This window comes from Tetrao urogallus (genome assembly GCF_951394365.1).
Source record: "Tetrao urogallus genome assembly, chromosome: 10".
Classification (NCBI taxonomy): Eukaryota; Metazoa; Chordata; class Aves; order Galliformes; family Phasianidae; genus Tetrao; species Tetrao urogallus.
Genome location: NC_136823.1, coordinates 19,567,072 through 19,592,071, shown reverse-complemented (window position 1 = coordinate 19,592,071; position 25,000 = coordinate 19,567,072). Strand labels below are relative to the sequence as shown.

At 50.4% G+C, this 25,000-nt stretch overlaps 1 protein-coding gene across 2 annotated transcripts in view; it reads left to right on the top strand.

Moving 5' to 3' along the window:
* SRGAP3 (SLIT-ROBO Rho GTPase activating protein 3) overlaps positions 1–25,000 on the top strand; it is a gene marked incomplete at both ends in the record, with an annotated part of 66,750 nt that overhangs the window by 19,104 nt on the left and 22,646 nt on the right. For both annotated transcript variants that reach the window (XM_079540400.1, XM_079540399.1), the window contains 5 exons: positions 6,266–6,458; positions 8,329–8,491; positions 15,832–15,894; positions 19,098–19,283; positions 20,246–20,374. In XM_079540400.1, coding sequence (XP_079396526.1) covers positions 6,266–6,458; positions 8,329–8,491; positions 15,832–15,894; positions 19,098–19,283; positions 20,246–20,374 — 734 coding nt within the window. The remainder of the gene's footprint in view (positions 1–6,265; positions 6,459–8,328; positions 8,492–15,831; positions 15,895–19,097; positions 19,284–20,245; positions 20,375–25,000) is intronic.

The window sequence follows — 25,000 nt, the reverse complement described above, 5'->3', positions numbered from 1 at the left end:
TGCCTGGGACTGGCTGTGCTGTGCAGCCTGGCAGAAGCTGTGGCAGCGCCCAGTGCTGTGCAGCCCCATGGTGTGAGTGTGGGATGGGCACAGCGTCTGCTCGGTGAGCTGCGTTGGTCCTTGTCACATCCTGAGTAACCCAGCACCCGATCTGCGTGGTTCTTTCTTTTTAATGCTTTAACCAGTTTCTGTGGATTTCTTACTTCTTCCTTGCACTGTTAACCAGAGCGCAGGCAGCATGAAGTGGAGCAGCTGGCAGCCTGCCTCCAGCCCTCCGCTCCTGCCTCTGCAGCCCTGGCCTTCTCCTGCCCAGCGAGCTGAGTGACTCCTGCCCTCAGGAAGCTGAAGTCTCTGATGGTTGTCTTTTTTCCTCTTCACAGTGCATCAGACTGGCATTGGAGCTGTGGCTGGAAACATCTCTCCAGCACAGAGATTGGGGATGGTTCTTTCAGTGTGGCTCTCCATCTCTGCAGCCAGCCTGCTTCTCTGTCCATCTGCACTGCTGGTTCTGCTGAGGTGGTCAGGGAAATGTTTTCCTAAACCAGCTCTGTGTCTTCTTCTGGCTCTGCTTACTAAACGGTTGGCCTAACCTAGTCTGGAAAGTATTTTCGTCATCTTCTTTTTTTGTGTTTATTTCATTTTGTTCATACAGATTTGTGTTCTGCATTGTGATGTTGTTTTTGCTACATTGACACACTTAAAGACTTTGGAACTTTTTTTTTTCCTGGAAGGTTTGGCTGGTGCTAGAGTGAAACCTGCTTGGGAAGCAGGCAAGGCTGACTTGTTTGAATGGGATTTCTTGCTGTGCTGTGTTGGGTGTTGATGTAGGCAGGGACATCCAGGCAGGGTATCCAGACGTGCCTGTAAGCGGCTGCCTCCCCAGGGCTGGCATCATTGGCTGCTTGGGGTTTGTCTGCAAACAAACAGAAAAAGAAACTGTGCAATGGCAAGTGTTTCTTTGGTCTCCCTGTCTTCAGTCCTATAAAATGTAGCTCCCAGAATATTGTTGTAATCAGTGCAGGGCAGTGTAGCCTTGACAACAAAGCGTACCAGGGTGTAATTGAGATTTACATCCTCTGTGCTGCTGGCGGCCAGACAGAATGGTGCTGCCAGTCCAGACTGGGGGATTCACAGGCATTCAGGTGGTGCTTGGGCTGTCGGTGTGCAGATATGTGCTGTGCAGCTGCGGTTTGTTGTGCAGAGAATACTGGTTGTTAACACAGAACAATTCCTTTCACTGTGTGTGCGCTGCTGTTTCCTAGGAAGAAGGACTGAAGAAAGAATGGTGAAATTGAGTGGCTCTAGAGGTCACTTAAATAAAGAGAAGATGTATGAAATTCAAACAGGGATGTTGACTGGGTGCAATTGGAATGTCTCACTGATGGCCTTGTCGTTGCCAGCAGTCGGGCAGTTGCTTACTGCTCTGGAATGCTCGAGATGTGACGGGTTTCTCATGGTGGGCCGTGTTCTGGAGTCAGTTGGACTGAATTTCTCCTGTCATGGTCACACATCGCCTCGTGCCGTGCTGGGTCTGTGGGACTGCTCACATCGTGGCGGTGCGCTCAGACCACGTTCACAGCCCCCTCTCCTGCTCGCTGCACTGCAGTCTGGTTTGGAGATGGACTTTCTGTGCTAGAATTTTCTTGCAAAATCCCAAATCGTTTCTGGCCAATGTGGTAATTAATATAAAGAAAGAAAGTTGTTCTCCAGGGCGAATTGCTGACCATACAAGGAGGAAGGTATCACACGGTTGGCTTTTCTGGACTGCCCACAGTTTTGGCCAAGGTGTGGTGGAGACCGAAATGGAGGACGGGGACTTTGTGGCAGAGGTGAGCTCACGTTGCTGTGCGGGCTGCAGTGCTGAGCAGCGCCCTGGGGAGCAGCTGCTCCTCACAGCCAGCCCTCCTGTCCGTCCTCCCATTGATGGAAACGTCTCCAGTGATCTCAATGGAGCGAGGATACTTCTTCAGTTATTGGGGTGGGTATGAAATGACTGAATTCTGCTTTGTCTTCTCTCTTCTCTAATAATGCTGAACTTCTTGCCAAGTCCTTTAGAAAACAGTGTGTGGAACTCATTGAGGGCTGCCACTCAAACCCACTTTAGGAGAGCTGCTGATGGAAAAATGTGCAGTCCATTCATTTGAGGAACAGTTCTGCTTTCTGGTTTGTCTGTTCCTTCCCCCTTGCTAATGCTTGAATTTGTTTTTCATACTTAGAGAAATGCATTTTGACTCTGGAATCCAGCTTTTAAAATTGTATTTGTTGAAATAAGTTCCCTTTGCTGATTTTCAGTCAACGTGCAGTGTGTGAAAAATGCTGGTTTTGGCTGTGATAGAAGCATAGTGAGCGTTCTTGGTATTGCAGAGCAGCCTGGAGTTTTGGTTTTGGTTTTGGTTTGGAGCTTTGGGTGCTCTTGGTCTGGTCTGCTCCTCTGCAGCTTCTGCTTCCCATCTGGTTTGCTCAGGGTCTGAAATTCTGTTCTTAAATTTAATGTAATTGCAACACAGCATTACATTTATTGTCAGACAGTGTTTATCCATGGGAAGTTTTGGTTTTGAGTCTCGGCTGGAGTTGGTAATAAGCCCTATTTACTCCCAGTGCTGTGCAAGGAAAGCAAGCCCTCCCAGCAGGGCAGGGATAACTAGCCTGGCTCTCCTCTTCTCTGCACATGGTGCTGTGGTGTGGGTGGGTGCTCTCTTTTGAGCCAGCTTGCCATCTGATATTTGCAGTAAACTATTGAGGCTAATCACTGTTGTGAGGAAAACAATGGCTTTTCTTGCCAGGCTTGCTTTCCCACTCGTCACTGCTCAGTGGGGTGAAGCATTTGCCCAGGAACCACTGCAGGGCTGCTCCTTTGGGGTCAGCGCAGCGTTGTTCTCCTGGGCAGGAAGTGCAGCCTCTTCCCAAGTGCTGAGTTTGCTTCACCTTTGTTCACATTCATTACCCAGGGCAGTGAGAATTGCAGCTCTTGAAGAGCCTCGCCTCACAGATACCTACAGTGCTGACCATTTTTAGGTATTTCTTGGCTTATTTGAGACGCTGGTTGTCTCCTGGTTGTGTAAGGCAATGGAGATGTGGCAGAGCTGCAGAGCTTCCCGCTGCCTTGGAGCAGGGAGCTCTGCTGGCCACGTTGTTCCCTGTCCTGGACTCTGCAGCAGCAATATCCCTTGTTCTGCCCTTTGCCAGTGCTGCAGGCCTCGGATTGCTCTCTTCTGTCATGTTTCCTCACCTCCAAAAGGGACCGTAGCTCCTAGAGCAGCAGTGACCAGTGCTGTACTTCTTACAGGATCGTAGAGTCATTTAGGTTGGAGAAGTCCTGTAAGGTCATCGGGGCCAACCAGCCCTGCTGTGCTGTGTGTCCTGCCAGGAGCCCAGCCTTTGTTGCTTTGAGGTAGGGGGCACTGGAGCCAGGGGTTACTGGGAGAGGGACAGGCCTGTGCAAGTGCCTCTGGAGAGCGCTGCCGTGTTGCTGTGCGCTGCTGAGGGATGGAGTTTGCTGAGCGGAGCTCAGTGGGAGCTTTGCCACTGTCTCAGCTGGGGCTGGGATTTCAACATGACGTCTGTGAATGTCCGAAACTCGGAGTTTCTTGTGCCCAGGAGAATATTTCAACTACATAAGGACACAAACGATAAGGAGCTCATAAGAACAGATACCTCTGGTAAAGGCTGTGTTGTACTGGTGGCAATCATCTAAGGTTAGATTTTAGAGAGATGAAACCATATGGAAAATAAACCTCGGCAAAGTGTGGGTGGAGCTGGTTGAGCAGCAACACGTTAATGCTGAGCTGGAACCGAGCGTGCCGGGTTCATCCTGACCTCTCCACACAAGCATGTTGCTGGTGAAACGAGGGCTCAAATTGGCCACAGTTAGTCCCAAAGAGTTTTGTTCTTTGTGAAGTACTGCATCATCCGTGCAGTCAGAGGTTTGCTATTTGAAGGCATGTAGTCGTGCTCTGGCTGTGTGTCCTGCCAGTATTGTCCTCGCTGGGGAAGGGGTGAGACGAGCAATCCAAGATAGGAAAAAATGAGGTTCACCCTGATCTGCTGGCCAACGTGTCTGCATCAGCCACCACTGCTCTGGAGCCTGGAGAAAGGCAGAGGAGCGCCTTGCTGCACCCTTTGGTGGCACGCCGTGGGTCTCTGCCTGCAGCCCCACTGTATGCAGGGCTGGCTGTGCTGTGGGATCTGGAGGCCCACAGCCAGCGCCCTGAGCACCACCTGTGCAGTGCCTGCTGCCCCGAGGGCAGGGGAGCGGTCCCCAAACCACGTCAGCAGCGCTGGGTGCAGCTGCTCTGTGTCTCAGCAGGGTCCTGCCGTTCATCCCGTGTGCTGCTGCAGGGCCTTTGTTTGCCAAGGAATTTTGTTTTCTCCAATATCCCTGCTGCTGCACTTCAGCAGAGCCGAGGAAATAATTTTCTGCCTCTCATCCTGCATTGTAAATAGCAGGAGTGCTCCTACTGGAAACTACTTTCATATAAAGAGGACCAAACAAAACTGGAAAGAAAAGCAGCAAATGGCGAAAGCTGATTGCCCAGCAGAGTTTGAGGGAACTTGAGGAACTGTGTTGCGCACTGGTTGCAGAACAGCTCATCTGAGGGTTAATTGGCACTGTGTTTTTGTGCAGTTTGAGTCAGACCAGCTCGTGTGGAAATGGGACCAGCTGTACGAGTTTCTGCCGTGCTTTGGTTTCTCCTGCATTAATTCCCGCCCAACCCTTAATTTTGTTTTTTGCTGCGAACCTTTCACATGCAGAATGCAGCAACACCCCTGCAGGCCGGTGTCCTGCTGGGCTCCGTGTGGTGGCTGCAGGTGGCTGCCCTGTGCCACGCGTGCTTGGTGGTGCTCCGTCAGTGCCTGTGCTGTGCTGGAGCTGTGGGCAGGTGTCTGTGTCAGGAGTAACGGCGGAATGGGCCACAGAGCTCAGACGGGGGGAAAAGTAGCAAGAGAGGGAATGGAAAAGATTGGAGAAGCTTTGTTGGTATTCTTTGTATCTCTGCGCGTTGCCATATCTGTTAAGAGCTGTTCAAGAAAGCACCTCAGGCTGTAATTCTCTATGAAGAGAGAGCTAGGGATCAGAATTGTGTTTAAAAAAAAAAAAGAAAAACAACACAAAAACAAACCTCTACCAAATGGGCTCAGCAGAGCAGAGAGCTGTGAAGCAAGTCCCGCATTGGCAGCAGTGGGAGTGGGAATGTGAAATCCGTGCGGGATGTAATGGAACTTCCACTGACCTTGTGTGGGAAGGAAGCTCTCATCAACACGGAGTGTGAAAGCTTTAACAGCGGTTTGTTAGGAACTGGTACTGCTGCGTCCTGTGGGAACATACTGGGGGTTTTTAGGAGGCTTAATTCAAGGCAGCTGCTCCTTGCCCAGCAGTGCTGGTGGGTGGCAGCAGCAGCGCCTGGTGGATCCTGGGGCAGCGCTGCACACCAGCCGGCGTTGCCCCGTGTGCTGTCCTGCCCCACCTGCTGGCGCTGTGGCTGTCCCTGGGGTCCCCCAGCACCAGCTCCTGAGGGAGCAGAGCTGCCCTGCCCCCCTGCGTGGCCTCTGCAGAGCCTTGTCAGCACACTCGCTGTTTCCAAGGTGCTTCGTGTTTTTAGGTGACCTTCGTGCAGCCTCTGGTCCTGTTAGTGCTGCTGTCCAGTTAAGCAGTGATGAGGTTGATGCAGGTGTCCTCGTTCACACCTCAAAGCTCACCTGGCAGGCTCTGACAGGCCCTGTGTTTCCTATCAAGAGGAGATGCTGATAAACAACAGTGCCTACAGTGGCAGCTGGAATCTCCTCTGTGTGGGATCCTTGCTCAGTGAAGGAGCTCAGAACTGTCTGTGACTCATCTCTGATTTCTGTTGGTGCCTTGTGTGGTTACTGATCAAGAAATTATCAGTTCAGCGTTCAGTGTAGAGTAAGGACTGAGCAGGACGGCGCAGTGCCGTGGCCATGGGGCTCTGAGCCCTGCAGGCTGCTGCTGCACTGGGGCCACTCATGAGCAAAGTGTTCCGCAGGCAGGCGCGGATAAAATGAGAGCATCACTGACCGTCAGAGCGGCAACCGGACAGCTCTGCAGGTCAGGTTCGGTGTGCTTACGTAGATGATTATTTTGACAAAAAGCAAGTTTTTGATGTGAGACTGGTGAATGGGATTTTCCGGTTCTCGTTCTGTTTGCTTTGTTGCACTTTGAATTGAGGGGGACTTGCTCCAGGCGCTCGGATGGCCCTCCGTGTGTAGCTGTAACTTACCCTGTTTTTTCTCCCTCGTGTGCCCCCAGAGATCCGCACACAGCTGGTGGAGCAGTTCAAATGCCTGGAGCAGCAGTCGGAGTCGCGCCTGCAGCTGCTGCAGGACCTGCAGGAGTTCTTCCGCAGGAAGGCCGAGATCGAGCTGGAGTATTCCCGCAGCCTGGAGAAGCTGGCCGAGCGCTTCTCCTCCAAGATCCGCGGCTCCCGTGAGCACCAGTTCAAGTAAGTGGGCATCACAGGGTGGAGGGGAGCTGAGCACTGGGCTTGAGCGGGTTTCTGTAGTTGCAGAGTCCGAAAGTGCATTAAACTGAGTAGCGTTGGCCCTTGTCCGTGTCACCACGGTGTGGAGTTCACAAAGAGCCAGCAGCATCACACACCTTTTCTGCTGGGATGGGATTTGCTGCGCGCTGCTTTGAGCGGTAGAACAAAAGCTGAGGTCTGGCTGAGGAGGTGTGCAGCCCTGGCGTTGTTCTGTGGGAGGCCCAGGTCCATCTGTGGGTTTGGTGGTGCGCACAGCGCCGGCCCTTTTGGTCTGTCGATGTCAGAATGCACCACGCTGTGATAGAGCTGCTTTCTGGCTTGGGAGCAGCTTGTGGAAATGTAATTTATTACGCTTCTTAAAAATGAAATATGTATGTTTTCTGTGTAAATATTTTAAAACAAAGTTTTGCAATAGGAAGTACAAACTGAATCTGGAATAGTGTGAAACTCAAACTCATGGTGAAAACTGAAGAATCCCTGAATGTGTGAATATGTGCAAGTTTCCAACAGCAGCCTCTCTTGAGAATAAGCATACTCTCAAATATGGATGGAACAAGATAAATTAAAAAAACAAAACAAGCAAAAAAAGAACTTGAGGAGGGGACGTTCTGTGTGCCTGCAGGGGATGGAGCTGGGGGTCCTGGGAGCAGTGCTGCTGTGCAGTGGCCCTGCGTGCTGGCACCACACAGCCATCCCTGCTCCGAGCTGACGTTCCTCGCCTTGGTCTCCCAGAGCACTCATCTCTGATGGCTGTGTCCCTGAATTCAGTGGGGAGCTCGTGCCTTTTGCTGAAGATGAACCAGGTGTCATTCAATCCATAGGCCAGTGAACGTGGCCATTTTCCTAGGAAGTGGAGGTTTTGCCTGTTAGGTGCACTTAGCCTCACTAATCCCCGACTCTTCTCAATCTCTCTATAACCTCCTGTGATTATTTTTTTCCCGTTTCAACTGCAAGAACAGCAATTTCTGCCGTTACATTACTAAATCCTATTTATTCCATATTAGTAAATCCCATTTAATCTGTTTACTCGGTCTCTCTGGTGAGCAGGGGTTTGTAGTCGACTCGCACAGAACTCTGCTCACAGGGAGTTGCTGTTTTGTGTTGCCTCTCAGCCGTGCGATGCAGGGCGGGCAGCTGGGCAGGGCCAGGATGGGAGGCAGCAGGCTGTGCAGGGTGCCTGTGCCTTGGTGCTGCCAAGGGTGCTGGGGCACGGCTCCGTTACGTGTAGGACAGGTGCTCGTGCTGTGAGGTGCCGGCAGGTGACAGTAGTTTCTGCTGCTTTGCAGTGCTCAGGCACTGGCGGGGTCAGCTCTGCAGTGCGTGCTGCCGTGCTGCTCTGCAGGAACGCTGTCACTGGGGAGGCAGTGCAGGCGGAGGGCTGGCAGGGGTTGTGTTAGCTCCTTGTCTGGAGGCTCTCCGTGCATCGCAGTTGGACAGTGGAAATGCGCTGTTTCAGATGTGTCGTTTTGAAAACTTCAGTTCACTTTATTTGCCATTTATACTAAGTATAATACATGGGAAAGGGAAAGGGAAGAGACAAGAAGACAAGCATGTCCCCACACTCTGGGGACAAACAGTGGGTATTTATGAAAACTGGGAGACTGTTGTCACAAACCCCTTTGCCCTCCCAATACCACGAGTACTGAGCAGTGGGTGCAGGCGTGCAGAATGTCAGCACTGAAGGCTGTGCTCCGGACCATGCCAAATTCCAGCTGGTGTGTGCTGTGCAAGGAGGCGCTGTTAAAGGGCTGACAGCATTCACTGGAAAACTGCGTGCCTTCCTGACTTGTCCCATTCACCCTTCTGCTTTTTTTTTTTTTTATTCCCCTAGGAAGGATCAGCACCTCCTCTCCCCGGTGAACTGCTGGTACCTGGTGCTGACGCAGACCCGTCGGGAGAGCAGGGATCACGCCACCCTGAACGACATCTTCACAAACAATGTCATCGTGCGGCTGTCGCAGATCAGCGAGGATGTCATCAGGCTCTTCAAGAAGGTAACGCTGCTGTGCGGGGAGCTCTGTGCTGTGGGGATCTGTCCTTAGGTTTTAATTTGGAAATATATGTATGTATTGTGGACTTCTACACAAACGGGAGGCTTTTTTGAGGATGGAGGATGAATCTACTTATGAGGCATTTGATTTTTTGAGACTGTGCTTAGCCATATTTCTGGCTTAGCACTACAGAACCCCGTGTAAAGTCCTAGTGTAAAGGCAAGCTTGAGACCAGTTGGCGAACACCATAGGTTCGTCCTCCTGGACCAGCAGCAGGCTTTAGCAGGCAGAGAAGCAAAGTTGCGCCCAGAGCTACAGCAGCAGTGTTGGTGTCCGGGTACAGGCTGTTATCTCTGCCCCATGGTTCTTTGGGTAGGTGTAGGAAAGCACTGGTAAAAGCTAGAGGAAGCAGTGAGACTTTAAATACATGTCTCAACTCAGTGAGAAAACCAGAGAGGAGCTGGAACTCTTGAACATCAAAATGTAACGCCAGAGTAAGGCAGCCAAATAAAATTCTGAGGCAGTTTGCTAAAGACATAAAGCTAATAAAAACTTCTCTAAAATCAGAAGAAAGAAAAGGGACACAGGATGTGAAGGAGAATAGATGTTTGAAGTACAAAAAGAGCAGGAGGTAACAGCCAAAGGCTGCCTGGCTTCGTCTGGGTGCCTGGAATAGAAATGTGTGGAGATCTGCTTGGGGGCAGGGAAGCAGCACCAGCTGCAGGAACCTCTCCCAGCCGAACCTCCAGTGGATGTTTTAGAGCAAACCGACACAAGGGCCTGTTGCTTAGAATTCTTTCCAGATACTCTTTGTTCAAGAGTTTTAAAGAAATGAGATATAAAGCTCTGAAGTGACAAGCAGTGACGTGTGACCTAATGCTGAAACTGGCGTCAGTGCTGGAGAAACGAAGGGTGGAAAATGTGATGACTTCTTTTTTTGTTTAAAGACTCCTGGAGGGCTTCAGAGAGCAGAATAGCAATCTGACTTTAAAAACAGACTGGTTGGTTGAAACTTCAGTAAAGAGCAGGATTACAGATGTACAGCCAAGTACAACCAGGGGGAGCGAGTGTGGCTTTCTGAAGAGGAAAGTCATGCCTTGGAAGCCCTGTGGAAGTGTTTTTGGGAGTCAGTGATCACGAGAGCAGGTTGGCATGGTACCTTCAGTATCTTACAGCCTTTAGAAAAGGCTCTCGCTGAAGTTCTTGAAGAAAAGTTGTTGAGGAATAAGGAAAGAGCGTTTGTGTTCTGCATGAGTGGCTGATTGAAGACAGAACCAGAGAAAGGGGAATTTTAGTGGAGTTCGTAATCATTTGGAAAAAGGACAAGCAGCAGGCTGACAAAGTCTGCTGAAAGGAGAAGGTGACAAGGAAAGACTTTTTATGTTGTTATTACTACGTGTATTTTATGACATTTGCATTATTATGGGTGATGTTACATCTGTTGCCTCGCATCATGTTTTTGGAAGCTGTGTGGGTAACCTGAGTCCTCAGGCGGTCAGAAGGGCTTGTGAAGGAGTTGTCTCCATCACTGCTGGTGGCAGTGGGGCACGGCCTGGGCTCTGGGCTCATGGCCTGCAGCTCCTGGGGCTCCCGCGCTGCCCGGCCCTGCGCTGGGCCGTCGCTCCGACACTCTTAATGCTGCAACTTGTTTTCAGTGGGTGGGTGGAGGATTGCAGCTCGAGGAGCAGGGCAGGGGCTGTGGGATGACTCCAACAGGAGCAGCATTCTGAAGTCTGGTTATCTTGAAATTTTAGCCCAGCTGGAGAGTAAATGAAACGCGATGCTTTTATGACTTGTTTCCTCCTCCTTACGGATCTGACCTAGGAATTAGGCCGCAAGGGCAGGTTTGGAGTTGTTCTGATGAGAGATGTCATCCCTTTTCCAGTCCTGGTTAATTCTAAGCTGTCACAACCTCCCTCCCATTTTCATGTTACCCCGAACTCGGTTTTGAGCCATGCGGAGTCTATCCTGCCTTCACCAGGCTGCGGTGGCGTGCATCACTGCAAACCACAGGACAAATCCAGCCGCCGCTCACGTGAGGGTACGGATATTGGAAGCATTTTTCTTGTAGTAATTCAGTCTTCAGCCAGGTGAAGATGAAGTATTTCATCCTTTTGATGGAATTATTTCTTAGTGTTTGTTTTTCCTCCATCTCCTTACACTGTATGGAAATTCTTGCTCCTTACTTTTTCCTCCCCCGTCTTTTGCTCAGAGAGGTGAAGTAGCAGCAGCTCTGTCTGCAGCCTGCCAAAGCCAGTGCCTGCTTTTAATCAGAGGGAAGCTTTGCAATTGAGTCCCGGGGATCTGTGACTTCATTTGCATTTGTCCCTGGAGGCTTAAATTGTAGCAGGACTCGCATGTCCTTGGGAGTAGTGATCAGCTCAATCACCAAAAAGGGTGTTTGATGTCATCGTTTGTCCTTAATGGGGTTAGGGAGGTTGACTTTTTGGGGTATCATACAATGGCTTAGGTAGGAAAGGACCTTAAAGATCATCTCATTCCAACCCCCCTGCAAGGTTGCTTTCTTAACCTATTACATACTGTGCTCGAAGTGGAATATGGGGCTGCATTCTGTAGCAGTGCTTGGTGGAGAAGCACGTCTGTGGGAGTAAGAGCATCCTGATAAAAGGCTTATTAGACATCAGGTCCAGCCTTGCAGCTGGTGCTAGATTGCTCAGAGCAGGTGTCCTTCAGTATTTCATCTGATCTGGTTTTGAGTATGAGTAAAGATCATGGGACACTGCTGGTGACACTGCCATGTGGGTGCAGGACAAGCAAGCCAGCTCCAAAGGATTAAAGGCAGCCACAGATGTGGTTCAGCTGCTTGGTTTTGCTGCAGATTGCTCTTTGATGGTAAATTAAGGTAACATTATTTTCCAGAGATGTCACTTTTAATTCCTCCCATCTAGAATTTATTAATGGATTGTGACATGCTGCGGTTACACGGAGGAACTGGAAGGTTTTGTTTTGTGCTTTCATTATGTAAATGTAAACAATTGCTGCGAAGCAGCAGCTACATAATATCTGGGGTATGAGGATGTGCATAATCGAGAAGCAATTGATCACTGCCATGGTAACTTGCCAATGGAGGTGCTGAGTGCTGAGCTGATCTGCCCAGACTGCTCTGTGCCTCGCTCAGCTCCACTCTCCCACGCTGTGCCCCAGGTGCCCTGCAGCCCTTCCAGCAGCTGCCAGGGCTGCTGTGTCCCTTCCATGTTTTCCACAGCTGGATTGCTTCCTCTTGGCTTTGTAAGTGATGACTTCTTTACTTTGAAAGTAAGGAGGAAGCCTTGCAGGGAAAAATGCAACCCCTCCTCTCATTGTCCGCTGCTTTTTAATATCGCAGAGCGCTGTGAAGTAGGGGAAGAAGAGCCTGCAGCCCTGGGGGAGCTGGAACTTGGTGAGGGCTGGCTTTCAGGACAGTGCTGGTGGCGTTCAGGGTTTTGATGAGGTTTGGTGGGATGGAACATGAGGCATGTTGTGCAGCTGGGATTTGAAACCCCTCCTCCCGGAGAACCTTCGTAGAGCTGCAGCATGTATAAAGGCATTGCTGGAAACAGAGCAGAGAACATTGATGCAGGGACACAACGCTGAGGCAGCACTGCTGGTCTGAGCTGTGCTGCAGTGCTCCCAGGCCAGGCTGCTGTTATGCACTGTGGCAGTGTGCTCGTGTCCCACAGGGTCCAGCCGGCGGTGTAATGAAGCCGTGTCTGTCTGGAAGGAAGCTCCTTCCTGTTACTTGAAACAAGAGCTCTTTGTTGCTGGCATTGTGTTGCTTCTTCCTGCTACTTTGTCTTCAGCACAGGAACTTGGACAAACCTGCAAAGCCAAAGTTACTGCTGCTCCACTGAGAACTCCTTTGGTTGAAGTGACTGGCATAAAGCAGCAGCTACATTGGGGAATGGTGCCTGACAGTTCAGCCACTGCATGGCATTTTGGCTTTGTTTGCAATACATAAACACCAGTTTTCTATTACAGAAAGGGCAGACAGCAGGACTGGGACAGGTGAGGTGAATCTGTCAGCTCTCACCTGCCCATGTCCGGGAGAGGCTCTGATGCTATTGGGCCAAGTGCTGCTCACCCTGGTCCCCATCAGTTGGCTGCAGGGCTCTTGGGTACTGTCTGCACAGAAGTAGGTCTGTAAACACAGTGCACACCTGTGGTCCCTCCACGGCAATGAGACTCATGTGAACAGGAACCAAGCCATTTCTTTGTGCTCTATTTAAATGTCTAAAATTAGCTTTGAAAATGATGGTTTTGTGGGCTCCCCCTGGGCTGCACAAGAAAGCAAGGACAGTGGCTACAGCTGGGCCATTGGCTGTGGGAAGAGCTCGCTTTGGGACGCGGGTTCTAGTTCCTGCAGAGGAGGGGCAGCTGGAAGTGCTGGGTGCCCCTGCCCTCCTCTTCTGCACGCTTGGGACTTGGGGTCCAACAGGCCCCCGTGCAGATCCCTGCTGAAGCAGCTCACGTCCTGGATGCTCCCTGTGATGTGGTGGTGCCTGCTGCTGCTGGCTCTGGTGCTTGCTCCGAATGAGAGTCCCAAGACCAGGCAGTTGAGGGTGGGGGCAGAGGGACTGGGGCTTCTCAGCAGCTGTCCAGGCACTCAGCACCTCCTGCTAACTGCCCTCTGCTTGGTGCTGCAGTTTGAGCAGGAGCTGTGTGTCGGAGCTGGCTGTGGAGGGCCTGAATCCCAGTACTGTGGTGCTGGTTCCCAGGTAGCTGCAGTGACCTGTGACACTGTGCGCCCTTATCCTGTACTTTCCTTGCTTCACTCTTTGCATTAAGTTCTAATTATTGATAATCTGACGTTAAACTTGTAATGTATATAGGCTTTCCAGTTGGCTTTCATGAGAATTCTGTGTCTTCACTCAGCCAGTAAGCCAATGGGATGGTTTTGCCTTATATGCAAGATGCATGGAATTATTTGAGGAATCTGAAATAAACTGTTTTTTTCTTTCTTAACTTGCCGTCTTTGTTTTGTGTTTTGAAGGGGAATCTGCACTTAGTTTAAACATATCTTCAAGTTATAATTAATGTTTCCTAGCCAAGAAGATTCCACCGAGAGATTTGTGGTATAATTACAGGGGAGGCAGAGAGCAGCAGCCGTGCAGCTGCACAGCACCCACTGCTGGGTTTGGGTGCAGCCCCCCGATGCTGCTCTGCTCCGTGCTGGGGGAGCGCAGCACCGCAGGAGTAGATGGGCTCAGTGGAAGGGGGTGGAGAGAAAGAGGCCGTGGGCTTCGATGCTCACAGTGCGCTTTGTCCTGAGCTTGCTGAACTCTGACTGTTGTGGTTGTGAAATTGGAAACTTCATTATGTAACTGTGATGCAGTCATTTCACAATGCTGTGGCCGGCTCAGGTCAGAGCAGTGACAGTGAGCGCTGAGGGCAGAGCAGGGATGCTGGCTTATGGCTGCTGTGACAGCAAAACGTGAAGTGTTTGGGCTGAGAGTCCTGATAATTCTTATTCTGAAGCGCAGAGTTGGCCATCTGGCAGCGGGTGTCTGTAATAAACCTGTCAAATCAAAGTAGAGTGGCAGGTGATGCTGCAGCTGAGGAGTGCAAACAGAGGCAGTTAGGGTACCCACAGGTGTTTGCTTTTGTTATACAGGGCAGTTAGCGTGGTGCTGACGTGGCTGTGGGAGGAGTGCAGCACTCAACCACATTCAGTTATGGGGTTTTGTCGAAAAATAGGCAGTCGAGCTGTGATGCACTGCTCTGGCTGTGAGGCGGCCCTGCTTCCCTGCTGGCTGCAGCCTGTGTGTGGAGCAGGGCACGTGGTGTTCCCAGTGGGCTGCTGGAATTCCAGCTCCATCCTGGGCTACTGCGCGATGATAATGGAATGGTGTGTGCTGATCTGCATTATTGTCTTGGAAGCTGGGGTTGGGTGATGCATGGGCCAGCACAGACCTCAAATAAAAGTGCAGCAGTTCCCAAACAGCATGAGGATTTGCTGTACTGTGTGTGTTCGTGTTTATACGTTCTGTTTTGTTAAGGATTTGTAGCAAATTAAAGCAGCATTTTGATTTCCCTTATTTCTAAATGTCGCTGTCATGGGCAGACTGGAAGAGGAGGCCATCTGTATTTTGGTTTTAATGTTTAGAGATGGAAAAAATGGAGCCCAGCTGTGGGCTGGCAGCCCCATTGATGCTGCCTTTGCAGCTTCTGGAGCAGGAAGGACATTAGACAGGGTTTGTGCAGTGTTGTAAATAAGGCCCCTGAGGCATTTCTCATGCTGTGAAGCCATTTCATTTTTAAAAATAATATCTGTACTTAAAATGTGCCGTTGTTTTTTAACTCTGCTGCAGAGCAAAGAGTGGAAAAGCCTTGTGACAGGCAGAGGAGTGGTGCGGGCAGATCTCTGGGGGCACAAGGCATGAAGAAAGGCATTTCCAAACCCAGCTGTGCTGCTAAGGTCCACCCACTGCACTGAGAAATGAAAGAAGGAAAGGAAAACCCTGCAGGCATGATAGCAATGTGAAAAATGCAGCTAGATATCAGCGGCCTAAATACGTTGCTATGTTTTGTTCTCTGTGGAATGGGTGTGAACGCATTTCCAGGAGATGAGCAGGGCTCTCTTGGACACGGGAGCTGGGAGGCCTGGAACAGATGCTTCGTGCCTCACTGCACTTGGGTTCGCCACGCAGTTTATAAAGGCAGAGGAAAACAATTCCTGCTTCCTGGCCAGCTTCCCTGTTTGTGGGCTGTGTACTTCTGCACAGGCAGTGCTCCTCCATTGCTCCTTACTGCTTAAGTTTGCTACTATGAGAGCGGTGAGGTGCTGGAACGGCTGCCCAGAGAGGCTGTGGATGCCCCGTCCATCCCTGGAGGTGTTCAAGCCAGACTGGATGGGGCCCTGGGCAGCCTGGGCCGCTGTTAAATGTGGAGGTTGGTGGCCCTGCATGCAGCAGGGGGTTGGAGATTCATGATCCTTGAGGTTCCTTCCAACCCAAGGCATTCTATGATTGCTCCAGGCCACTGTGTGCCTCGGCTTGATGAGTCGGGGAAGGCTGTCAGCTCAGCTCACCTCCCTGGGGCTGGGCACTCCTGTGGGCCCCATTTTCTCGCTCTGTCTCGTGACACCATTGGGTGCCAAGGCCCCAGATCCCACCACGCACACACTGGTGGCTCGCTGCTGCCAGCCCTGCTGACTGCTGGCCCTGCAGGGCTCTGGTGCCGTGGTGGTGGGCCTGGGAAATGTGCTGGCAGGAGAGGATTGAAAGAGGTGTGTGTGGAATATTTGAAAGTCCTGTGATTTTACTCTCCCTCCAAAATGTATTTTGCTTTCAGAAATGCACATTGTGAGCATGACAGTGTCAATTCTTATTCTTTTTGTCTTCCAGAGTAAGGAAATTGGCTTACAGATGCATGAAGAACTCCTGAAAGTCACCAACGAGCTGTACACGGTAAGCGTGGACTCCTGGCTCTCACGCTGTGTGCAGTGCAGGAGCACAGCAGTGTGACTGTCAGAGCAAACTGTCTGTCAGGCTCTGCAGGCACCTCGGGGGGCTCTCGCCCTGTGCCTTGCTGCACTCCAGCCTTGTGTTCTGTTCGTTAGGAATGTTTCACCCGTTGCTTCGATGAAGTGGAGGGGAATTTCCATTTGTCTTGTGGTGAAGAGCTTCTGTGTCTTCATCGGGCAGTGGATGGCACCGTCCACATGTTTGTAGATGAGATGTTCTGGGTGTGTTGCAGTGTGGCTCTGGTGCCTGCGAGGCCCTTGCCTGCTGTGCCCTGTGCACAGTGCTGCCTCCGGACCTTTCTTGACATTCTGTGGGCTGGTGCTTTTGGCCAGGCACTGATGGCTCCCAGGCTGTGCTCGGAGCTGGCAGAGCTGATCTGTGGCTGGAACTTGACCTGCTGGTGTTGTGCTGGCTGGAGGGTTCTGGCTGAGCACACCTTCACAGGGCGCTGGTCTGGGTGTGCTCTGCTCCACCTCCCTGCTCAGAGGTGCACTTTGGTTCCACTGCCCTGGCTGAAGTCAGTGCTGCTATTCTGGACATCTCCCTGCGAGTGGGTTGCCATAGTAAAAGTCTTTGTGCTGCTTCTGGCTCTTGCCCCACAGACTTTTGTTCTAATTTTGCATTTTGGGATCAGTGATGAAGTGTAACGTTTTCTCCTGGAAGAAGGAGATGATATATTTGCTTTCTTCCTGTCTGTATGCTTCTGTTACACAAATGACACCGCAGAAGGTTTATACCTAAACTACCATTTTATTCCACTTTTTTGAAAAATAGACCTAAGCTACAGAGTGTGAGTGATACCACTTGGAATTTCTGGCACAGAACTTCTCTTTGCAGGTTTGTTTCTGCATTGGTTGTTGAAGGACAGCTTTTGTGAGACCTGCAGCGTGGGTGGGCAGCCAGGTTGGATAAAAAGCCTGCAAGAGATCTGGGATTGCATTGTTGATTGTTGAGTGTCACAAGCTGCATTAGTGACAGTGACTAATTAAGATTAATTACAGCTGCAGCAAGGCAGATGCATAGCAAGTAGAAAACTAAAAGGGCTGGATTGGCCTTGGTGCCTGTGGAGCAGCGCACTCAGAGCACAGCCCTGGGACAGCAGCATCATCTGAGGGACACCACTGCGTCTGTGAGCATCGGAAGCATTCTGGGGGCTGAACTGCAGGGAAAGGAACTGCAAGGAAAACAGCGTAATTTTGGTCCTCTTGGAGTCTGTGGCAAAACTTGTTTCCACGAGAACAGAGAGAGCACTGTGTTTACTGCTTTGCTCCCACCTGCAGAGCAGAGGTGTCTGAATGGTCAGACAGACTGGAATGGCTGGAGGAACTCTGCAGTTTCTCTGAGCTGACCTTGCTACTAAGATGGCAGACCAGTTACATCATCCTGCTGGGGGAGAGTGGGGAGAGGCATGCTTATCTCAGAAGTTACGGTGAAACATGAGTGAAAAGTTGGGCCTTATCAGACAAACAGGACCGCCTTAAGTCCTTCGGTACTGACCAGCTCACCTCCAGTCCCTAATCTCCAGTCCTTGAGGTTTCAGGTAGAAGAGGCCTGGTTGCATGCCTGGCTACAGGGTGATTCTGTGTGCTTGTGTTGTTGTGGGACATCTCAGGGCTGAGCTGTTGTGTTCATGGCAGCAGGCCGTGCGCCAGGAGCTGCACCCTCGTAACCCTGGCTGCCGACAGAACCAGGTGCAGAACAAGGACCTCTGCCTCAATGGGCACAGCTTGTTCTTGTGAGATGTCATCCATGGGCAGGCAGCACAAAGAAAGCGTTTGTTCTACCTGTGGCCAAGCCTTGTATGTAGGACACGTGTGCTGGGTTGGGCTGCTTTGTAAGGCCTTGAGACAGTAATTCTGGTCAGTGTGCAGAAACTGTGTAGTTTTTTTACAGGTTTCTGCAGTTTGCTGTCTCCAGCTTATGCCAAAGTGACTAAATACATTTCAGCTTAGGGAGCGTCTGTTCAGTGTGCATGCTATGGTGCTCACTGCAGAAACTGCAGTTTGGAATATGTGGCTCAAACATGCAGAATTTTGAAGCAGGCCATCTCAGAAAAGGGCAGGAGCCTTTGCTTGCTGTTCCTTGCAGCTGCCTGAAATAAATCCCAGGGATTCGTGCAGGCTTCCTTGCAGCAGTTGGAGGGCAATGGGCTCAGTGTTCATCTACCTGCTACCTGGAGCTGTGCTTAACCTCAGCCATTTCAGGGGAATTCTGCTGCAGCTCTGCCTGGGCTGTCCTGTCCTGCGAGTGCCTGAGTGTTCTGCCAGAGCTCTGATCTTCAGTGAGAAGCCAGCCCTCTGCCTTGTCAGGGCAATGTGAACTGAGACATCCAGATCCCGAGGGGAAATGATAAAAGGGGACAGTGTGACTAAAGACATAAAGAGAGAAGAGCAGATGTGTTCCCCTTGCCAGTTCTATTAGAATGATCACAACTGTGCCCTTTGGGCTTCTGTATCCGAAAGAAAATGCTGCAGTGGAGGCTGTGAGTTTTCCTGCAGCAGATCAGTGCTGTGTGTCCAGTCCCTGGTGGTGATGTTGGGTTTACAGTAAGAGATGTTGCTGTACTCTACCTGTCACTGACTGTGCTTATGGCAGCAGTGAGATGGGAATTCGGGGGTGATGGGAGAAAAACTCCATTTCTGCTTGAACTTGCAGCTCCTCTGCCTTCAAGCTGAAATCTGTGGTTGGGATGGCAGAGCAGGGATGTGCTCTGTCACACTGTTGGTTTAGCAAGTTCAGATGCAGGAAGAGAGGGATTGGGTCCAAAGTGGTGTCAGGCTGATCATGTCCTCCTCGCAGTCTCTTGTGGACGCCCCAATCCCATCTGCCAAGCACTGGAGGACATTTCTCATCTCCCTGTAGGAAGATGAACCATTAATGCAGTGTGTGCTGGAGGCATGGCCGTCTGCTCTTGCTGCAGTGGGGAAGCAGTGCATGGTGGTTGTAATGCCAGCACTGTGCTGTTTCAAAACAGGACTTGTTCTGGGGCTTTTTCTTCCCTTTTTGTTTCTTAATGCCATAGTAGCCTCAGACAGCCTTGGCACAGCAGGGACTGAGCTTCCCACTGCCACAGCTGTTGTTCTACCTTCGCACGTTGGTGCCTCCTGGCTGTGGAGCAGCTGTCTCACTCAGTCTTGTTCCCTCAGGTGATGAAGACCTACCACATGTATCATGCAGAAAGCATCAGTGCTGAGAGCAAGCTGAAGGAGGCAGAGAAGCAGGAGGAAAAGCAGTTCAACAAGTCAGGGGATGTCAGTGTGAACCTTCTGCGGCACGAGGAGAGGCCACAGCGGCGGAGCTCCGTCAAGAAGATTGAGAAGATGAAGGAGAAGGTGAGCGTGGGGTGAGGAGCCAGGCTGGAGCCCAGGGCTGTCTGGGGCTGCCTGTGCAGTGGGAGCTTAGCTCTGATCCGTTTCACTTCTGTGCAGCTGCTCCTGTCTCCCTGGAGGACATTAGGAAGTGTAGCTGTACCTGCACTCGGGTGTTTTGCTGTTGACAGTGACCTGTAGCTGTCTCAGGGTACCTTGAGACAGAATAAAAATGTGTTGGATATATAAGATAAGTGCTTTTCATGTGTAGGCTGCCTGGGATTTAAGGTGCAGCCCTTGGATGGTTTGCTAGTCAAAACGTGTGACACCACTCTAGCTTCAGCTTCTCCCTGGGTGTTGGGATCTTTAAAACTGATTAATTCTTCTGTTAATTTCTGAGAATAGCAATGGCTTCTTAAGCGTGTGTGTCGGCCCAGCACTGGGGCACTGACATGCAGGCAGACCTCTGGGAAGGGTTGATCTTCTGTGCTAAACCTTCAGGCTAGTGATCTTCCTGAGCAAATGCCCCAAATCCAAGCACATCTGCTATTGCAGTTTAGAATTCTGGGTACTGTTCTTAATTTTGGAGTTTGGGCCTCTGGGACAGATTCCACTTTGATACAGCTGCTTAAACCTGGAGTAAATCCAGATGCATGTCAGCATATCTGGGAGGAAAATTTGGCCCCCCAGTTGTGATTGTTGCCAAAGCTTCCATGAATGCACAGATAAAGGAAGAACAGCTGTGCTTGGGATGCTGTAGATACATCTGAGCAGAATGTGCCTGTTGTGTGTTGGTTGATTGTACCAGGGACGTCCAGATGTCATCCCTCCAGCCTGGCAAAGATGCCTGTTTTCATACCTGATACCAAACTTCATTAATTCATGTGTCACACCTTGGCTCTGGGGCGCTGTGGGGCCCTGCAGGCAAGAGGGACTGTGACAGGAACCTCCTGTATAGGCTCTAATGCTCCGTTTTGCTTTTTCAGAGACAAGCCAAATACTCTGAAAACAAGCTGAAGTGTACTAAAGCCAGGAATGACTACCTGCTGAACCTGGCAGCCACCAACGCAGCTGTCAGTAAATACTATATCCACGATGTCTCTGACCTCATTGATGTAAGTGCTTCCTCTGCATGCATCCTGCCTGCTTGGCACTGGTGAGCGCACAGCTCAATCTTAGACGTGGTTTGGTTCCTAAATGCACTTGTTACCACATGACAGCAATGAAGGAGAATTTGTTTGGACTTTAAAATGTACTTACTTAGGCCTCATAATGTGCTGTAAGCTTGGATTTTTCCCCATTTTTTTTTCCCCTTGCAGTTGCATGCATGCATGTGACTTCCTTCTCAGCTGAGGTAGGTGTGTGTGTGCAGCACTGGAGCTGTCACTGTATGGTACTCAGCCTGCTGAATTTTATGGTGGTCGCATGACCACACAACAAAGTAATCAATTTATATTTATGCTATATAGAAGCTTCTGTTATTGTTGTCTGGAAAAAAGAAACAGAGTTTTGGTTTTAACTGCATGGTATGAGCCAACATGCATAGCAGTGCCTTCAGGAGGAGTGCACAGGCAGAGGAGCCCAGATTTGGAGCCAGCTCCGTGTATCTTCTGTGTGGTATCACAAGCAGGCTGTGGTCTGGGTGTCACTGTGTGTTGGTTTTGGCTTAGGAATCGTGCAGAAATGGTGCTTCCTTCAATATTAAATGGCAGCCTCATTCTCGGTGGCTCTCGCACGTAGTGTTTCCTGCAGCTGGAGCTTTTTGAAGTCCAGAGCTCGTGCTCTGTAGAATTTGTAGAATTGAGTAGAATTTGCCTTGGGGCAAACCAGGTGGTCCTCAGGTTTCCTCTGGCCCAGCCTTTGGTCTGCGTTTGAAACAGATAATCTCTCGTAAAAATTACATGCATCCTCGTTTTTGTTGTTGAAAACAGAAACCTGTTCTTTGTGCCATGTGTGTCTGCAGATTCTATCAGTTTGGATAGGTGCTGAGCACTCCTGAGCTCTGGTGGCAATAAAGCAGATGGAAGTGCTTCCCTCGCAAGGAAAGGCTCCTGCTGAGTTGTATCCAAAACATTCCTTGTAGAAAATTGCCTCAGGGCAGCAACTCCCAGGAGCAGCTTTTGTGGAACTGACAGGAATTGAAAACGTGTGTGTATCAGGGACTCCTATGAGCTGCTTTTAAATGATTCAGGAGAAGAGTTTTCCATCTCTTCCTTTAGTAGGAGTCCTCACAGTGGTACAGATTGCACTGCGCAGCTCCTTCCTGCTAAGGCAGCTCAGTGAGCAGATCACTGCCCCACCTGTGAGCACCAGGTTGGCCTTCTGGCCTGGTAATCACTGAATGCATAATTAAAAAATGTGTTGAAGAGTTTATCTCCTCCTAACCAACTGATGTGTATGTGTTCTTCCAAGCATTAATTAAAATAAGTCTGATGCAAAACCCACTGAGGGTTTCAAGATTTTAAGGTATGGTGAAATATATTCTTAGTATGTCCTTATTCTCTTTATTACTGCAGATGAGTTTAGCCTGGTTAGAAAGAATACTCAGTAACTCAAAGATGAAAACGGTCAAGCAATGAGGTGTGATAACTCCTTCATTTATCCAAGGCATTTTCTTCCTGTGGTCCACTCTCTCTCCTCACACACACTCTTCTCTCCCTCATTGTGTGTTTTTTGTTTTTTAAGAAGGAACACCTTATTTTTGTAGAGTTTCTGAGCCTTTGATTTCCTGGAGAGGCGATGAGTTCCAGTTCAGTTCTGGCTGCTTATATTGTTCCTTCCGACTTTATTTCCTTGTGCTGACCCTTCCACTGCAGTCAGCAGATGGCTTTTCTTCCACGCTGCAGGAAATCCCTTGAGGGGACTTGAACTAAAACGTTTTTGACGCTGTGCAACTAAATTCCCCTAATGACACATCCTGGTCACCAATGGAAACAAAATATTGGATGCGTGTGCTGTACGTAGGTGCTAATTTTAAATCCCCAAAGGGAGAGCAGTTCATTTGGACAGACTTCTGTACAAATGTTTGCAAGAGCATGGCACAGAAGGTTTCAGAAAGTTCCAGAGGAAGGGGGTCCCATGTAATGCTTTCCATTGGTGCCCCTGCAGGCAGCGACGTTGTGCTTTCTGTCCGTATGTAATCTCTGTGAAGGAAAATGAAGAAAACAAGCGTTTTAGCTGTGATTTTAAAGTTAGCATTTCAATCTTAATAACTTAATGAGATGGTGCAATAGTGCCTTTCACTCAAGTGCTCGTGCTGCTTGCAGACACCAGGTTGGTGCAGTCAGCTGCTGTCTGGTGCCGTCCTGGTACTTCATGGGGTGCAGCAGAGGCTGTGAGCGGAGGACGTGAGTTTTGCCCTCATGCCCAGTGCAGCTGCTGTGCTGTGCAGGGCCGCGTGGTATGGAGCTCCTGCACAGCATTCACACTGAGCAGAGCTGCCACATGCAGTTTCTATCTGTACGTAAATCTGAACAGTCAGAGCTCTGGAGCAGCTGATCCAGCGGCGTTTCCCCAAATCCCAGAGGGCTCTGTGCTATTAGGCACAGCCTTGATGTTTCTTGTGCCCTCAGCGGCACTGCAAAATGAGACTGCTAGAACAAAGCCTCTGCTGATCTCCCAGTCCGGTGAGAGATGAGGCCCCAGCTGTTCTGTGAGGGCGAGCTGTGCTCCCAGGGCCCGGCTGTGATGGCAGATGAAGGCTGTGCCCTGCTGTGTCCAATGGCCTCGTTGGTCCTTCTGTAGGAAGGAGAAAAATAGGGAGACGCATCAGGTTAGATTTGGGCTTAAAGTGCATCATTTGCCTCTTCCCTCAAAAGAATCGTGTTGCTATTAAGGCACCTGTGTTCTTGTTTCTGTCGTTAAGTGTGTGACCAAATTAATCTCTGTGGCCTTGCATGTGGAATGGAGATAAAGCTGTTTCCATCCGCATGGAGCTCTCTGCTCAGTAGCTGTGTGCTATTTGAAGGCTCACACAGAGGATGTCACCAGGTCAGGGCACGGTGTGGCAGTCAGTCAGCTCCCCGACATCGCCCTGAACCGCCGCTGTGTCTGCGTGCATGGAGCTTTTGCTGCATTGGGACAAACAAACGGGTAAAGGAAGGGAACTCGTAGGGATGTTAAATTACTGTCAAAAGGTTTGGTCACTAGAAGATGCTGATAACATTGTTATTTTTAATAAGGTCAAGTGATGCTTGAGAAGCAGTTTGGGAAAGCCACTGGTAGCTGTAGCAGCAGAGCCAGGCAGCCGCCCTGCTGTGGGACTGGAGGGAATAGAAATGTGCTTTAGGGACAGCTTTCACTGGGCAGAGAGCTGAGGCCTGAGGAGGCACTGGTGCTGCTCAGCAGTGCTTTGCTGTGCCCCAGGCGGCTGCAGCTGCTGGTGGTGATGCAGTGAGGAGCAGGATGTGCTGGGGCCAGAGCTAAGAGCAGAATTCTGCTCTGCAGTGACCTGTGGGCAGCGTGTGTGGCACGGCAGGCTGGCCCTGCGGAGGTGGCAATGGCAGCAGATGAGAATCCGGACGGACCTGCTGTGTTCTGAGCCTCATGCAGAGTGAGGGAATGAATGGGAGAAAAAGAATTTGCTTTGTGTGATCTTTTTCAAAGCAGGGCTGATGTGGCTGTAGGGGAGGGGAGAGCTGCGCTGGCTCGATTTTCTTGCAGGAGTTGGACACCTTTTGTTCTCACACCAGTGCCCTGCTTTAGTAAACTCACATTCTGTTTCTATATGCAGGTGGTTAATAAAAAAGCTGCCATACTCCCTGTTTGTCAGCACACCTTAAATTGTGATAATCCAATAGCAGTACTTTTTTCTAAGCTGTTCTTAGTGTGCTCTGTTAAACTACGGAACCCGGCCAGCGCTCATCTCTTTAACTTTGCCTGTCTTGGCTATAATAATACAGCAAAACTATGTGGTTTTTTTCCCCAAAGTTTGCACCTAGTGAACGATTCTTTCCTCATGCAGACACCACAGACACTGAAATTGTCTCGCTAGGTTAATGAAGCCCGCTTGCAGATTGTTTTATGGCTTGGAGTATCGTGCAGTCTATAAATTCTGCTGCTTGAGGGCTGTGAGCAGCCTTTGTCTCATGAACCTTGTTAGTGCGGCACAAAAAGGCAACAGGATGTTCCCTGGGAGAGAAGAATTCCTTCTCGACACTTTCTGTGCTTTTCCCAGTAGCGTGAACGAATAGCCTCGAGGTCCCAATGTCCTTTAGGAGATTAATTTACCAATGAGTTCATCTTGGAAAAAACCCAAACCAGCACACATGCACAAAGGGCCTAAGAAGGTGTACATGGGAGAGGAGTGCAATAGGGAGATTAAGGGCCAGAGTGAAATGTGGGTCAGAAATCCTTTGGAAAGAAACCCCTTCTGGGTCTGCAGAGGTAATTACCATAGCGGGGTTTGGAAGGGGCCGCGTGGAGCTGCGCTCTGCAGTGCTGCAGGAAGGAGCATCGCTTGGAGGTGATCCAGCCTCGTGCTTCAGAGTTGGTTATGGAAGTCGGAGGGCCCCGTTCTTCCCCTGCTCCATCCCTGTGTGCTCACAGCTCCGTGTTTGGCTGAGAATGAATTGGGTTTTGGGGGCTCTGCAGTGCTCCCTCAGGTACCGAACCCGATGGCCACAGCCGCTCCTTTGGGAGAGGTGGTGTTGGAGCTGCAGGGCCGTGTGGGCACAGGGGCACACAGCCTCGTCCTGCAGGGAGCATACGGCCGTGGGTTGGCTGCAGGGGGGAGGTGTGCA